Source organism: Hibiscus syriacus, unplaced genomic scaffold, assembly GCF_006381635.1.
Source record: "Hibiscus syriacus cultivar Baekdansim isolate YM2019G1 unplaced genomic scaffold, ASM638163v2 tig00111273_pilon, whole genome shotgun sequence".
NCBI classification, from domain to species: domain Eukaryota; kingdom Viridiplantae; phylum Streptophyta; class Magnoliopsida; order Malvales; family Malvaceae; genus Hibiscus; species Hibiscus syriacus.
In genome coordinates, this window is record NW_024063040.1 from 74,603 (window position 1) to 91,376 (window position 16,774).

At 35.4% G+C, this 16,774-nt stretch overlaps 1 protein-coding gene and 1 long non-coding RNA gene across 4 annotated transcripts; one reads left to right on the forward strand and one right to left on the reverse strand.

Annotated features, from left to right (window-relative positions):
- Window positions 1-436: 436 nt before the first annotated feature.
- On the forward strand, window positions 437-15,664 carry LOC120157522. The gene is made up of 3 exons (XR_005519145.1): window positions 437-1,021; window positions 14,023-14,033; window positions 15,655-15,664. It is a non-coding gene; the product is annotated as an uncharacterized LOC120157522 (long non-coding RNA).
- LOC120157521 (receptor protein-tyrosine kinase CEPR2-like) lies at window positions 10,173-14,220 on the reverse strand. 3 transcript variants are annotated; one of them, XM_039168621.1, is made up of 3 exons: window positions 13,911-14,220; window positions 10,795-13,425; window positions 10,173-10,641 (listed from the first exon to the last, which is right to left on the reverse strand). In XM_039168621.1, the coding sequence occupies exons 2-3, from the start codon at window positions 13,358-13,360 to the stop codon at window positions 10,280-10,282; spliced, it is 2,928 nt and encodes a 975-aa protein (XP_039024552.1). In that variant the 5' UTR covers window positions 13,361-13,425; window positions 13,911-14,220; the 3' UTR covers window positions 10,173-10,279. The 3 variants fall into 3 exon arrangements, with proteins under 3 accessions (XP_039024552.1, XP_039024551.1, XP_039024550.1); XM_039168620.1 differs by having other exon boundaries at window positions 13,811-14,220; XM_039168619.1 differs by having other exon boundaries at window positions 13,726-14,220.
- Window positions 15,665-16,774: the final 1,110 nt, after the last annotated feature.

Sequence of the window (16,774 nt, forward strand, 5' to 3'; positions counted from 1 at the left end):
ATGAAAGCCAAACTTGTTACGGGGAATAAAAATGTGAATGGAAATATCCTCTGCACCATCTTCATTTTATTCTTCGAACTGCATTGTTGACGGCCAAAGTGTAGACTTCACCTTCCCAAGAGAAGCGATCTCCACCTCCCAACTACCATTGCTACCCGATCAATATCTATTACCATTTATGATTTGTTCATTTTAGTTCAATAAATTGTTTTTTTTTTGTTTAAATTCACCGTACAAATAATAATGGTCGGGTAAGTACAAGACACTGTGGGTTCAAAGAACAGATAACTTTCGATCATTTAACATTAAACTTTCACACTCAGATAATCCCGCTCAAACTCGAGACTTCAAGAAATAACAATAATTCTTCTACCAGAGTCACTTAGTTCGTGCATTGAATTTAGCTTTGATTGTAATGAATTCAATACTTTCTAATCCCGGTTGTAGCCTGAAATTGTTAAACCCCCAACAAACAACCTTTCCATCAGTCCTAAAACGCAACTTCGATTCAATCCGAAAGCCGGTTCTTTGAACTGTCCCTTAGGCTGATCACCCGTAGTGTTTCTGCTTCCCCAACACTATACCATCATCTGAATTGATGGCACAAACATGGCTAAATCCAGGAGCAAGCATACTATAATTCCCACTAATTTCTTGACCAGTGATGCCAGTACAGTTCCCAAGGAATCTGATCTTATTTTGATCTTCTGTTAACCCATATGAAAATCCTTCACCAACAGCTATATCGGAAAATTTTTGCCCTCCATCTGTTTGATTAAACCCAGGCCATTGCCAACATTCAAGACCGTTGGTCTCATTAGGGCCACAAATATGAGTGTTGCCTGCTTCAAGCTGGTTAAGAACTGAACCTCATTAAGTTTAAAAAGGAGCCATTGCTGGAAGATCTCCAGCAAAGCATGACAGATACATTGGATGCTGAAAAAAGTGGTCTCAAACCACATACGAATCCATCCCCAGAGACAATCCTAGAAAACGAGTCGCTGGAATCAAAAGGGTTTTCGTAAGGTTCGAAGTTTCAGAGATGGAAACATTGGATAGAGACGAGCTGAAACAAGCAACACAGAAATGAAAAAATATCAAGAGAGAAAAGTGATGCATGGTTTCAGAACCGGACCGGTTAGCGAACCGGCTATATTATCGATTCACTGGTTTAATCGATCGAATCAGTTTGATCGGTCGGAATAACCGGACGACGTCATAATTATTTAAAAAATTAAATAACAATACCAAAAATATTTAATAAAAAATAATTTTTTATATCACAAGTCATATTCAAAGCAAGTCATAATATACATAAGTTAAAAACCATAAAATCAAGTGAAACAAAATGATTCAAATTAACTACAACATAATATTTAAGGTAAAACATATTAAATAATAAATATAATTATATAACTATAATTAAAAATAAATTTGGGGCTAAAAAAATCATAACAAAATGATATTGTTTGGTTTAATTTTTTTTTAAAAACAATCCCACATGGTTAAGAAACATAGAAACGCATCCCAAAAGTCTAAAGAGTAAAAATATGAGAACAAAACAATCTTACATGGCTAAGAAACATAGAAGAGCATCCCAACTAACTTTTATAAATAATAGAGGTAATTTGACATTCAAAATCATGGAACCTTTTGGTGAGCATTGAGTGAACTATTCTTTCACTTCAATCAAACTCGAATTTTAGGTTTTAATCGAGCTTCTAAATTTTTTTTGAGTTCAAACTTTTTCGAGTTCAAGTTTCAATATTATATTTCGAGTTCGAGTTGAACTTGATAATTTTTAGCTCGTGAGTTTGAGTCGAGTTGAGCTTACTTTTAAAGTTTTCAAGTTCGAGTTGAGTTCATCAATACTGGAGTTCGACTTGGCTCGTTTAACAAACGACGTCGTTTTGGTTTATTTATTTATTTTTAAAAAACAAAATTGGCGGGTTTTTCCGGTTTTCAGCTGGTCCGGTTCGAACAGTTCAGTAGTTCTGGCCAGTTCACTAATAGCGGTTCAATCGATGTAGATTGAATAGGACTAGACAGCGATTCTCGATTGAACCGATTAAACCGATTAAACCGACCGATCCGATCCGATTTTTAAAACACTGAAGTGATAGGATTTACAAAAGAAAGAACTCATGGAAAATATTTTGAGAATAATTTGATGGAGGATTTCGAAAATACAGAGATTTTATGGGTATAAAAGGGTGAAGGAAACTTAAACGAGGCCGCACGGTTTGAGGAGCTTCTGAATGTGGACAGGAGACCTGGTCTTTTTAAGGAGCGAGTTTGTCAGGAAAGGTAATTCAAATTTTTATGGGTAAAGTATACAAATTGTCCTTATCATAGATTTATGTTTTATTAAGTTATCTGATTATTAAAAATTATAAATAATTCTTTAATTTTAAGGCGTTGTTTTGTTGAATTTTTTGTCTATTAAAATTTACAAAATTGTCATTTGACTATTCGTATATTTTTTAAACTTGTCTTTTTACGTTAAAAATTTTACAACCATTTGAGCTGCATGTCGAACTAGTGCTTGAAATAATATGTTGTTGAGTCAGTTCTTAAAAGCTATGGTGGTGCCATTAGAAATCATTAAAATATAATTTTACCAAATCCTAATAAATATGTTGACGTTTAGTTTAGACGACTGTCAATTTTTAGCAAAAAATGACGAGTTTGGTACATATGCAGGTGATGATTTTGCAATTTTTAATTGTCGAGTGAGGCAGAAAATGACATCCTATAGTTAGGAGATTATCTTGTAAATTTTAATAATCGATGAACTTAATAATTTTTTATGGGTAAAGTATACAAATTGTCCTTGGATAATAGATCTTTGCTTTATTAAGTTATCAAACTACTAAAAGTTATAAATAATCATTTGATTTTAAGGCGTTGTTTTGTTGAATCTTATTACTATTAAAAGTTACAAAATGATCATTTGAATGTTCATATATTTTAAACTCGTCTTTTTACGTTAAAATTTTACGACCATTTGAGCTATATGTCGAACTAGTGCTTGAAAATAATATGTCGTTGAGTCAGTTCCTAAAAGTTACGGTGGTGCCACTAGAAATCATTAAAATATAATTTCACCAAATCCTAATAAACATGTTAACGTTTAGCTTAGACGACTACCAATTTTTAACAAAAAAAGACAAGTTTAGAACATATGCAGGTACTGATTTTGCAATTTTTAATTGTCGAGTGAGGCACAAAATGACATCTTATAATTAGGAGAATATCTTGTAACTTTTAATAATCGATGGACTTAACAAAGCAATGTCCTATAGTCAACGTCCATTTATGCACTTTATCGAATTTTTATTTGGATTATAATAATATTTTGGTTTAATATTTTATTTATTAGAATATTTAATTAAAAACACTAATTATTGTATTTTTATTATTTAAATTTAGGATAAATTACTAGATTAGTTACTTTTCTTTCATATTTGTACTTTTTATTCATTAAATTCAAATTTTTAAATTTTGATCACTTACGTTATTGATTAAATAAATTTTTGTCACTTAAATTATCAATTGTTATATTTTGATTATTGAGTCATTAACTTCCTTTAGTTTGATGATGTTAGTCAAAAGGGGTATTTTTTTTAATTTTACCCTTGAACTTTAGAATTAGACTTTGAAGTTTAGATGAATTATCATTTAGACCCTTAAACTTTAAATAAAATATATATTTGATCTTTGAATTCGATTAAAGTCTTTTGTCGCGACCAACACTCACCTTTGTCATTGTCGATCACCGTCAGTTGATAATAGTCGTCATCACTATCGACTGTTACACTATAAAATTTGATGGCGTTTGAGGACTGGATCATGAGTAATATCCAGGAGAATGGGGATTATATGGGGAACCAAAAGGACTGGGATGTGCTCTTTGGAGCTCTTTTATGGTGCTTATGGAATCGTCAGAATAAGCTTATCTTTGAACCGGAAAGCACATTCTTTGATAGCGTTTTACATGCAGGTAAACGTATGCAAGCGGAAACTATAAGGGCGAATACAATGAGGGTGACGAGATTCGTTCACGCTATTGCTCCGACTAATAGGAATGTAAAGTGGATGCCTCCCCCGGTGGGTTATAGTAAACTCAACACTGACGGTTCCTATAAAGCGAACTGTGGAAGGGCTGCTTGTGGCGGCCTTGTTCGAGACCACTAATGAGGATGTGTAATCGGGTTTTCCAAACAAATTGGTCGTTATTCCGTTTTGGAGTCTGAGCTATGGGGGGTCTATGAAGGTCTTCGCATGGCGTGGGAGTTCGGAATATGGAAGTTGTGGGTTGAAGTAGATAGCAAGGAGGCTCTAGCGGCGGTAAATTGAGATCCGAGGTACTATGGTGTTTCTTCCCTTGGCCCTCACATTTACGAGCTATTGACAAGATATTCGGATTTGGAGTTTAGATTCGTGCCTTATGAAGGTAATATAGCAGCCGATTGCTTCGCGAGATTGGCATGGAACCATGCTGGAGGTATTCAAGTGTTCCATGTTGGAAATTAAACGCTCACACAAATAACTTTCATTGAAACTCAAACAAATATTATAAGAGCACTCTCACTCAAAAACAATATACTACAACTCACTTTTATAAGACTTTGCTTCTTCACTCACTTAGAAACTCTTAATTTTTCTTGATGCTTAAACTAAAATGGGAATGGGTATTTATACTACTTAAGAACAATCCTATACCACACAAATAAATTAATTTAAACCATTAAAAATAGACAAATACCTAACTCTCACCTAACTCTTCACCTAACTAAATTGATGTAAGCAATGACATCAATTTAGTTTGGGTTTGGGTTTAGGCTCCCATAATAGATCAAGTTTATGATCCAACACCCCCTTAAACATGATCTTGTGACCCCTAGTAAGTTCCTTAATCTTATGAAGTTTTCGATGGTCAGTGGCTTGGTAAAAATATCGGCAACTTGATCTTGTGACTTCACGTATTCAACTTCCACATCGTTTCTTGCAACACACTCCCTTATATAGTGGTAGCGAATATCGATGTGCTTGTTTCGATCATGGAATACTGGATTCTTTGCTAAGATAATGGTTGACTTGTTGTCGACACAAACCTTGGTAATCTCTTCTTGTAACAAACCTATCTCCTTCAATAGATTTCTAAGCCAAATCTCATGACAAACGCATGAGGTAACATCAACATATTCCGCTTCATAAGTGGACAATGTGACAATCAGTTGTTTCTTTGACATCCATGTGAAAGCATTATCTCCCATGAAAAATACGAATCCAGTAGCGCTCTTTCGATTATCTATGTCTCCACCCCAATCACTATCGCTATATCCAACAAGCTTGTAATCAATAGAAACTGAAAAGAGCAAGCCAAAGTCAATTGTACCTTTAAGATAGCGAAGAATTCTCTTTGTAGCTTTAAAATGGGTGGTTGTTGGAGATTCCATGTAGTGACTAACCAATCCAACTGCGTGAAGAATATCAGGCCTCGTGCAAGTTAGATAGCGTAGATTTCCCACCAAACTTTTTGAATAATGTTGGATCTACACTTTCGCCTTCTTCATGTTTGGACATCTTGATCCCATATTCTGTCTGTGTGCTTATTGGCTTACAGTTCTCCATCTTGAACTTCTTCAGGATCTCATTTGCATAGCTTTCATGTGAAATGAAAATTCCATCATTTTGTTCTTTAACTTCAATGCCAAGGTAGTACGTCATGAGCCCCATGTCTATCATCTCAAATTCTTTCATCATCACATCATTGAATTCGTTAAACATGCTTGGGTTGCTTCCGGTGAAGATCAAATTGTCCACATAGAGGCACACGATCAAAATATCTCCATCTTTGATCTTGATATATAGAGCGTGCTCGTAGGGAAATTTGCTGAAGTCATTCTCTTGGAAATACTTGTCAATTTGACTATTTCATGCCCTTGGTGCTTGTTTTAGCCTGTAAAGAGCCTTCTTCAACTTAAACACCTTGTCTTCGTACCCTTTGACTTCATAGCCTGATGGTTGCTGAATGTAAACTTCCTCTTCAAGAACTCCATTTAAGAAGGCAAACTTTACATCCATCTGATGTACCTTCCACTTGTTTTGAGCTGCCAAAGAAATTATTAGTCTGATAGTCTCCAATCGAGCAACAGGAGCAAATACCTCATCATAGTCAATTCAATCCTTTTGACTATAGCCTTTAGCAACTAGTTTCACCTTGTGCCTTTCAATCTCTCCTTTGGCGTTTTTCTTTGTTTTGTACACCCATTTGACACCTATCGCCTTATGTTCCTTGGGAAGTGAGGTAAGTTCCCATGTGTCATTCTTCTCGATGGCCTTGATTTCTTCATCCATCGCATCTCTCCATTTCTTTTCTTGTACTGCTTCTTGAAAGCTCACTGGTTCACAATCGACAAACAGACAAAATAATGTAAGATTATCTTTTCTTTTATTTACCTCATAGAGATCTCTAAGGCTTCTAATACGTTGCATAACTATTTCACTTTGACTCTCATTTGACGATGACGAAGGTGATGAGTCTCCTTGAGTGGTTGATGTTGGTGAAGTGGGTGGAGTTTCAAGCTCTTGTTGAGGTTCACCTAGTTGTTCCCTCATTGTTTTCTCATCTTCTTCAAACTGAGGAAATAAATTTAAGTCATCTGTATGAGAGTTAAAATCCCATTCTCCTTCTTCGTTGAAGACTACATCTCGACTAATCATTATCTTCTTATTTTCTGGATTATACAGCTTGTTGCCTTTCAAATTAGCATCATAACCGATGAAGATAAAACTCTCGCTTTTATCATCAAGCTTCATTTTTCTCTCGTCTGGTACGTGAACATGGGTTATACTTCCAAAGATTCTCAAGTGGGAAATACCAAACTTTCTTGCACTCCATGCCTCTTGCGGTGTCTTTCTTCATACACTTTTTGTTGGAAATCGGTTTGTCAAGTAGACTACACACGCTACTGCTTCCGGCCAAAATTTCTTGGGTAATTTCTTGCTTTTGAGCATGCTTCGTGCCATATAGAGGATTGTTATGTTCTTTCTTTCTGCCACACCATTTTGCTGGGGATCTAGGAACTGTCATTGGTCGAAGAAATTCATTTGCTTCACATAACTCTTGAAACTCTCTGGAAGTAAATTCTCCACCTCGTTCGGATCTCATGACTTTGATATTTCTACCGCTTTCTCTCTCCACTGTTGCTTTGAACTTCTCGAAGACTTTAAAAACTTATGACTTATGTTTCAAGAAATACACCCATGTTTTTCTTGAAAAATATCAATGAAGAGAATAAAATAGTTATTGTTACCGAGAGAGATTGGCTTGATCGGTTCACACACATCGATATAGATGAGCTCGAGTGGCTTCTTGGCTCTGACTCCTTTGAAAAGCTTTTCCTGAATTGTTTCCCGACTAGACACCCTTCACAAAGCTAGTCAGGATAATTGATGCGAGGTAGTCCCTTCACCATCTCCTTTTTAGATAGCAGCTCTAGACCTCCAAAATTGAGATACCCAAATCGAAGATGCCAAAGTCATGATGCATCTTTGTAGCAAACTTTCAGGCACTTTGCAACATCATTTTGTATGTTGATCAAGAACATTCTATTCTTTGACATCGGCATTTTAGAAATTAAGTTATTCTTATCATATTTTATAGAAAGATTATAATTATTCATATGAATATCATAACATTTCTCTACCAGTTAACCTAAACTTAAGATGTTACTTTTCATATTGGGCACATAGTAGACATTTTAAATAAATTGATGTCTCCCATCTTTCAAACAGATAAGGATGTTACATCTCCCTTTCACTGCTATTGTGGAATCATCTCCAAATAAAATATTTCTGCTTACTGACTCGTCTAGCTCCACGAATATGTATTTCCTTCCACACATGTGATTGCTTGCACCACTGTTAAGATACCAGGAATTTGCTTGGCCACCATCAGTTTCCTTTCGTGATAGAAGAAGAGTTTCTTTGCCATCTGTCTTTCCCTCCACATAGTTTTTATTCTCCTCAATTTTGTTATTGGGAGCTCTACATTCTGAAGCATAATGCCCAAACTTCTAACAATTATAACATCGAACTTGAGATTTGTCATACTTTGAGTTCGGATTGATTCTTCCACGGCCTCGTGTTGAGTTTTCTCCTTTTTTCATAGTTGTTGTTGGAATTGTTATTGTTGTAATTCCAGCCTCGTCCATGACCGCGACTTCCACTTCGTCCATGTCTTCTACCTCTGCCTAGGCCACGTTGGTTTCTAGCATTGCGTTGGCTTTCATGCATATCCTTGAGTAACATGTTTGAGGAGTTGCTCAATAAACCCATGCTTCTTTTTATGCTTCTCTTCGTATGCTTGCAATGATCCTTGGAGTTGCTCGATTGTCATTTCTTCCAAGTCTTTAGTTTCTTCAATCGTCACGACGATGTGCTCAAATTTGGGATCCAACGAACGGAGTATCTTCTCTATTATCCTCACATCTTCTAACTTTTCACCATTTTGTTTTAATTGATTAGAAACAACTACTACTCTTGAGAAATAATCTAAAATAGACTCAAATTCTTTCATGTGTAAGGATTCAAATTTACCTCTTAATGTTTGGAGATGAACCTTCTTCACTTGCTCGGATATTTTGTAAGAGGTTTGTAGCTTCTCCCACGCTTCCTTGTTAGAGCTTGCACTCGAAATCTTTTTATAACCATCATCATCTAATGCTTGATAGATGAGGTAGAGAGTGTTCTTGTCTCTCTTTCTTGAATCATTCAAAGTTGTCTTTTGATCTGGTGTAAGAGTAGCAAAAACATCATCATCCGCAGGTTCGTTATAGCCTTTCTATGTGATATCCCACACATCTTGTTATCCAAGAAGTGTCTTCATTTTGATACTCTAATTGTCGTAGTTGTTGTTATTGAGTGTCGGAACTTGGAATGGTGCCATATTATTTGCCATATCTCTCAATATAATGAGAATTTGTAAAATCCAATTGCACGGATGAATCCGGAATGCCGAAAAACCTTGGGAGGGACTTGGATAATTCAGTCAAGGTGCTCCAACTCGGATGACTCGGCTCAACTCGGATGACTCGGCTCAACTCGGTGAGTCAACTCGATTTTCTGACAGTAGTCTTCCGACGGTGCATCGCGGGGCGTCAGAACTCGGATTAGGAAGATTTTGGCGGCTGCGGATTCCTCTCGTCGAGACCTTCGATCTTTCCAACTCGCTCTAATACCACTTTGTTGGAAATTAAACGCTCACGCAAACAACTTTTATTGAAACTCAAACAAATATTATAAGAGCACTCTCACTCAAAAACAAGATACTACGACTCACTCTTATAAGACTTTGCTTCTTCACTCACTTAGAAACTATTAATTTTTCTTGATGCTTAAACTAAAATGGAGAGAGAAATTTATACTACTTAAGAACAATCCTACACCACACAAATAAACTAATTTAAACCATTAAAAAAATAGACAAGTACCTAACTCTCACCTAACTCTTCACCTAACTAAATTGATGTAAGCAATGACATCAATTTAGTTTGGGTTTGGGTTTAGGCTCTCATAATGGACCAATTTTATGATCTAACATTCCAGAGCCTCCCGTCCGACATTGAGAGTGTTGTTAACTTGGAGGCCTGCACGCATTGAAGGTGCACGGTGAAAGCTAGTCTGTTTTGTTAAGTTTGTTCCCCTTCACATTCAAAAAAAATTTACAATTCACTCATATTTGACATTATGTATACTAATCTAGTATTGGGTTCATAAAAAAAATCATGAACCCAACAAATCTAGCCTAGAACCCTTTAACTTTCTTTAAAATTAAATCATATTAATAATGTTAGTATTAATATTTTTTAAAAAAATAAAGAAATTAAAAATCTAAATTTATATATTTTTTTATTTATAATATTATTGTGTTATTTTTTGTTATGTTTGTAATATTTATTATAATTCAAGTATCTTGTTCATTTTCTCTTTTAATTGTTTCAATATTTCATTTTCATTTTAATGATTTAACGAACTAACATGATAGAATTTAACCTAAGCATGAAAAAATCAGAATAAAAATCCAAAAATCAACAAGATTTTGAAATACAAAAAGCTTCAAATTTCAATCACATTCTAATAAAGTAATGCTCAGGAAACGAGCTTTTAACTTCCTCAACCCCTAAAGTACAACACTGTATATCTTTCTATTAGATTTTGATTATTAGTAACATAAGTTGAAATATACATGATATATAACAAAAACTTTTTACTAATCCTGGTTGGATTGGTCATCCGAAGATATGGGAATGGCAGGTTTAGCATCAACAAGCATCTTGACTACTTCTCTCATGGAGGGGCGCGAATTCGGGAGTTTGGCGGTGCAAAGGATACCGATCTTCAAGACTTTAACCATGTCGTCTCGGACGGTGACAGTTTCTGTGACTATTTTATCGTCAAGAACCTTGAGGACATTTTCATGGTGGTTGAAGTGAGTTAAAATCCAATGAACAAGATCATTCCCTTCTCCGTACTCCTCTCCAATGGCCGCTTTTCCGGTCACTAATTCCAATAACACTACTCCGAAACTATAGACGTCGCTTTTCCGAGTAATTTTTAGAGTATATACAAACTCTGCCATTGAAAGCAAAGCTTGAACAGTAAGATATACAAATTCGGCCATTTTGATTATTGTCAGATTTGGTTGGTTAAGTACTTCATTCGATTATCTTGATATAATCTATGTAAACTTTGAAACATGGCTAAACCAAGTGTTGTGAAACTCACCAGGAGCAATATAACCATAGGTGCCTGCAAAACAGCTCCATTCAGATCCCCTAAGAGATCTTTCTGCAATCTTTGCGACCCCGAAATCGGCAATCTTCGGCTCGAAATCCTTGTCGAGTAGAATGTTGGATGATTTTATATCCCTATGAATGGTAGGAGGGCAGCAATCATGGTGCAGATAAGAAATTCCCTTAGCAGCTCCTAAGGCGATCTTATATCTTTGATGCCAGTTCAATTCCGGCTTCCCGTCTCTTTTCACTCTTCGAAGTGCTTGAAACACGTTTCCGTTTTCCATGTATTCGAATACCAAATAGCTCGATCCACCTTTTGTCAGGCAAGCGTAGAGCTTCAGAATGTTTCGGTGCCGGATTTTGCCCAAAATTTCCATCTCTGCAGCCATTGCCTTGAGGCCTTCCCCTTTCCATAGTTGCTTCACAGCGACCACAATGCCTTTTTTCGTCAAATCCAGGCGATAAACTCTTCCGGAACTGCCTCTTCCAATTAGATTTTGTTCCTCTAGATCACATATTTCCTCGGCTTCGATATCCATGTTGTGAAAACATGCAAGTTCACATTTCGGACTTACCCTGTTGCCGCCTTCGATACTGTTCTCCATGTCTGCTTTAATGCGCTTGAAGTTCTTGTAACTCAGAAGCACTAGTCCAGCTAGAACTATAAACAAAACTACAGCTATAAAGATGAAGAAAACCGATTTATCCCTGAAGACTCTTTTCCGGCCCCAATCTTCCTTGCAAACATTGAGCAAAGTACTATTTCTCTGAATTTTAGTACTTTGGTCAATGCAGAGTCCTCCGTTACCGATAAATGCTTCATCTCCGCCGATGGTCAGGAGCTCATGAGGGACATTTCCGGATAACTGGTTATCAGATAAATCAATGGAACTTAGCTTCAGGTTTTTGAGGTTATTCGGAATCGGACCAGTAAGTTTGTTTCCCGAAAGGTTCAAAGAGTTCAAAGAGGGCATGAGTGAAACTGTAGGTGGGATAATGCCACTAAAATCATTACCAGCAAGATTCAAGTCCACCAACATAACGCAATTACCTAGTTCCGCCGGTATCGATCCGGTTATTGAGTTTTGTTCGAGATGCAACGATAATAGCTTCTTTAGAGCACCAATCTCAGCAGGTAGACTGCCAGAAAAGTTATTGTTATTCAAAAGAAGCTTCCCCAAGTTTGTCAACTTACCAAGGTCCGACGGAAGATTACTCGATAATCTATTGTTCTGCAAAACCAACTGACTCAAGTTAGTGGAAGATCCGATGTTGGCGGAGATGCCTCCGGTAAAGTCATTATCGCCGAGGTCGATTAGATTCACATGTGGAAGTGACCAAAGTCCATCTGCAACTTCTCCTGAAAAGTGGTTCTTGTTAATCCTGAGCCTTAGCAGAGATTTGCATTCAGCATATGTATCTGGAAACCGTCCCGTAAAGTTGTTTTCAAGAGCCAATAAAAGTGTTAGCTTTCTGCCTGCACACAAGAATCTGGGAAATTCACCTGAAAATCGATTCTCCGAAATGTCGAAAATTTCCAACGGTGAGAACCGGCCTAAATTGGCAGGAAATTGTCCAGAAAATCGGTTTTGGTAGATCGAGAACCCTTTAAGATGATGCATATCTCCAAATACTGCAGGGATCTCTCCAGAAAAGTTGTTTTGGTGACACTCAAACACAGTCAAATTTATGTTTCCAATCTCTTTCGGCAATGTCCCGTGCATGTGATTCGAGGAGATATCAATCTCTTCCAAGAGAGAAAGATGGGCTATTCCCGGTGGCAACTCCCCCGTCAGCTTGTTGTCGAACAGCTCAATCTGATGAATGTTCTTCAATTTCGAAATCGAGTTCGGTATAGTCCCAGAAATCTTGTTCCGTGACATATCTAAAACCTTCAAGGCCTGCAGCTCAAACAGGGACTCTGGAATCTGCCCTATCAGATTGGACTTTGGAAGGTACAAGTAATTCAAGTTCTTCAAATTCCCGATACTGTCCGGAAGCTCACCCTCGTCGAAATTGTTTCCGGCCAAACCGAGATAAAGCAGTCCAGTTAAGTTCCCTATCCAACTCGGAAACTGACCCGAAAACGTGTTAAACGACAATATAAGAGACTCCAAGTCCTTAAGCCCGGAAAGATCGGGGATAACTCCCACCATTTTGTTATGTGTCAAATTCAAAACTTTGAGATTTGAACAACGGCTTATTTCTTCAGGAAGTTCACCGGAAATGGCGTTCTGAGGCAAAGAAAGGTTTTGAAGACTTTGAAGCCTTGAAATGGAAGGTGAAATTTCACCGGAAAGTGATTTCCCGATGAGTGAAATCCCCGTGACATTGCCTGAAACAGGGTCACAAGTAACTCCATAGTATTTGCACGGAGAATCTGATTCTTTCCAAGAATCTAAGACGTGCAAAGGGTCTTTGAGCTTGTTTTTGAAGTGGAGAAGAGCTTCGGTTTCGACGTTAATGGCGGGACAAGGCGGGAAAACGGCAGAAACCATGATTGAAAACAACAGAAAACGGCAATACTGAGTGATGTTGAGGGCCATACTTGGCATTCAAGAAAAGAAATTGTTGAGCTATAAATCCAATGTTCACACCATGCCTCACTTGCTGGCAATACCTGAAAAAGAGAATTAAAGATCAATTTTTTTATTGAAACAACAACCCAAATCAGTTCAACTTTAAGTAGCTTTTTCCAAGGTTCCAATATCCCAATTCTTCAAACCCATATCTAATATTATTCTTTAAGCTACTATACTATGGATTAAATGGCATTAATTATTAAGAAAAAATCTCAAGGCCTTATCTTTCTCGAAAGAAATTTGGAAGAAAAAAAACAAAAATCCATAAACAGTTTGAAATTTGAATAGACATAAAGCAAACAATTTGGAAGTGAAAAAATGGTAGCTAGCAGACGTACTATGGGAAATTCAGGCAAGGGCAATACTGTTTTTTTTTTTTTTTTACTTTTTGTTTGGCTACTGAGAAAGTGAAGAATTCCCCACCGTTAACTAGTGTTTTAGCTTCCTAAGAAAACGATTACTTTCTCGAGAAAAGGCTACTCTTTTTTTTTCTTTTTGGGCTATTTGTTTGGAAGATTCTCACCGAAACTGAATTATCTAGAATCATGAAGAAGAACAAAGCAAGCGACTAGCTTCAGTTCCATTAAGCTAAATGCATGGATTTTATGGTTCCGAAAAGAAAAATGGAGAGAGAGAAAACCAGAAAGTTTGATTTGGTTTGATGATCTATTGATGGTAAATGAAAAGCCGGATTTTGGACTGGGAATTTTACAAAGAAATGCCGGTAGAAAACCAAGCTAAATGGCATTGAAATGAGAAGAAATATAAGTGATTGGAATTTGGAATGGTATTTTTTGAAAGCGAACAAAGGAGACAAAATTTGCTATGGGAAGAAGATTGGTTCAGTGGGGAGAGGTAAGCATCAATCGTTGTATCGATGCGTAAATCATTTGAGCGTTGATTGACCGAGTGGCATTGGTGGAACGTTCACTTCGACTTGATCCGGTTTTATTTTTAATTTGGGTAAACTATTATTATGGTAAGTGGGCTTTTAGGATATTTTTATTTTGATTATATAATTTTTAAATTTTAATTATAATTATAATTATTAAATTTTAAATTTACTTTTTCATTATAATTTACGTTAATTGATTTTAAAAAAAAATTGATGAGATACACTAAAGTTTTTTTCCTCAAAAAAGTTATAAGATTTTAAACTGACAACTATCGTAAAGGTCAAATTTTTATTAATAGAGTGATTATCAATTTTATAGTAGGAAGACTATGTTTGACTAAAAGATTAACACGGTTCAATTCAAGATGATTCAATAATCACTAGTCGTATATCATTACGTTTTTAGTTTTAATTGAGATTTGAGGAGGTTGAAAATATTCCCACGAGTTTAAATCGAATGAAATAAAAAGAAGAAGAATAATTTAATGATGTAATTGATTAGGATAAAAAACAGACTATTATCAATCATTCTATGATTTTTAATGTGCCATATGTTGGATTAAAAATTCATAATTATGGGACATCTTTTAATGTTTATCGTTATCATAAAATATGTCATATATTAAGTGAACAATTATGTTATAAAGTCATAAAGTATTAGAAGTGTCATGAAAATAAAAATGTAAATACTATTAAAGTTATATTTATAATTTTATGAGGGACAAAGTTATAAGCACAAACAATAATTAATCCTTAAATCAACTATATAAAGGGGTTATGATCCAAAAAAAATAAACAATCTCGTATTTACTCTTATACCGTCAGAGAGTTTATACTAAAGAAAACTCTATCTTCTTGGAAGATCACAACCAAATAAAGATTCAAGGATTTCAACCTATCGATTAATTCAAGTGAGTTTCCGCATCTAGTATTTATTCTTGATGATTTGATATGATTTGATCTTAGTTGTTTTTCATATTTATTATAATTTTTTCCTATCACCCTATTAACTGTCAATGATAATTTATTGGACGAGTGACCGGAATGAAAGGTCTTCTTAATGATAATGTTAATGATAATGAGATAAATAAAGGTTGTTTATGTTAGTGATCAAAGTAAAAGTGTCCTAACATTTACTGATTATTTGTGTAGTTTACTTTTAAATTACAAAATTAAATTGTTAGAATTAATTGGAATATCTCCTTCTCACTCCCATCGTGCCACCTGGCTTATCCTCGGATCACCAATTCCCTTATGCACTAAAACTTCAAGGGTTCCTTGGCAATTATCCCAAAGTCACCCATGCAATCACGTCCTACGAACAAAAGAGCCAATAATGCCCAAAATCTTCCAATAATTCTTTATCCTCAAGCGTGGAACCTAAAACTGTTACTACCCAAGTTTCATCGTGCTATGCTGTGCAAGTTACATGTTCTACCGTCCGTGTGGTACTTTTCAATATTATTCTTCATTCATGGGCAATTCAACATCGTATATTTCATTCAATCTTTGAATGCCAAATATGATATTATCCCCATTTTATAGTATTAACTGGAGATATTGCCGACAGTTTAGTTAGGGTTTAGCATGGGCGACGGGTGTCACTGTTCAGAAAGCAGTGCCGTCTCAAACTGCCCAACCATTTAAGGGTTTATCTATCCCACGCCGTTTTCACCTTTCGAGGTGGCCCAACCATTTGTATTTAAATAGTATTTGTAAATTACAATTGTGTGGAGAGATGCATGCAGGACCACAAGAGCAGCAGCGGAGAGGCCATTTTCACCTTTCGAGGTGGCTTCTTTTTACATCCCACGCAACACCAATACTCCATCCGTTGTAAAACTTTGACAAATCCTTTTCGTTGCTCTTGCTTTTCGTATTTAGATTATTCAAAGTGGAAACTTGAATTTCTATAGCAAGGTTTCGTCGGCATTGGGATTTTTTTTTATCTTAATCCCACCGCCTTACCTTTATCAAGATGTCTCGATTGAAGATTTGTTTCAATATCACACTGTAATTATATAAAAAAAAATATAATTATTGATTTAATAAATATACTCACGTATCGAAATTTATTTTAACTTTTTAGACATATTTAATCAGCATATTATAACTACATCAATGAAGAGAAAACATTTTGAATATCAATACAAAATATTAGTATAGATATATAAATTTATATATTAATTTACACGAAATAAATTTAAATACCAATATAATTAAATCACAAATTTAAGAGTTACTTATCTTTATGAGTTAATATATCATACATCAGATAATACGAAACTATATATGTTTATATACTATTACACAGTAAGATAATTATAATATGATTCATAACATAATACATTTTTTTAATATATTATGATTTATAATAATTAAATATATTTATATAATGTAATGTAAATTATAAGTGTCTTTGTCTATTTATTTAATGATTTAAATAGAGACTTACCCCTTTAAATTGAGAAAGACCACAAAATTGATTAGTT

What these genes read in the sequence shown, in the direction of transcription:
- LOC120157521 (XM_039168621.1), bottom strand. Translation starts at nt 13,360, where the DNA reads ATGCCAAGTATGGCCCTCAACATCACTCAGTATTGCCGTTTTCTGTTG. An exon ending in CTATGGTTATATTGCTCCTG is followed by an intron (nt 10,642 to 10,794) that starts GTGAGTTTCACA and finishes TTTCAATGGCAG; the next exon opens with AGTTTGTATATACTCTAAAA.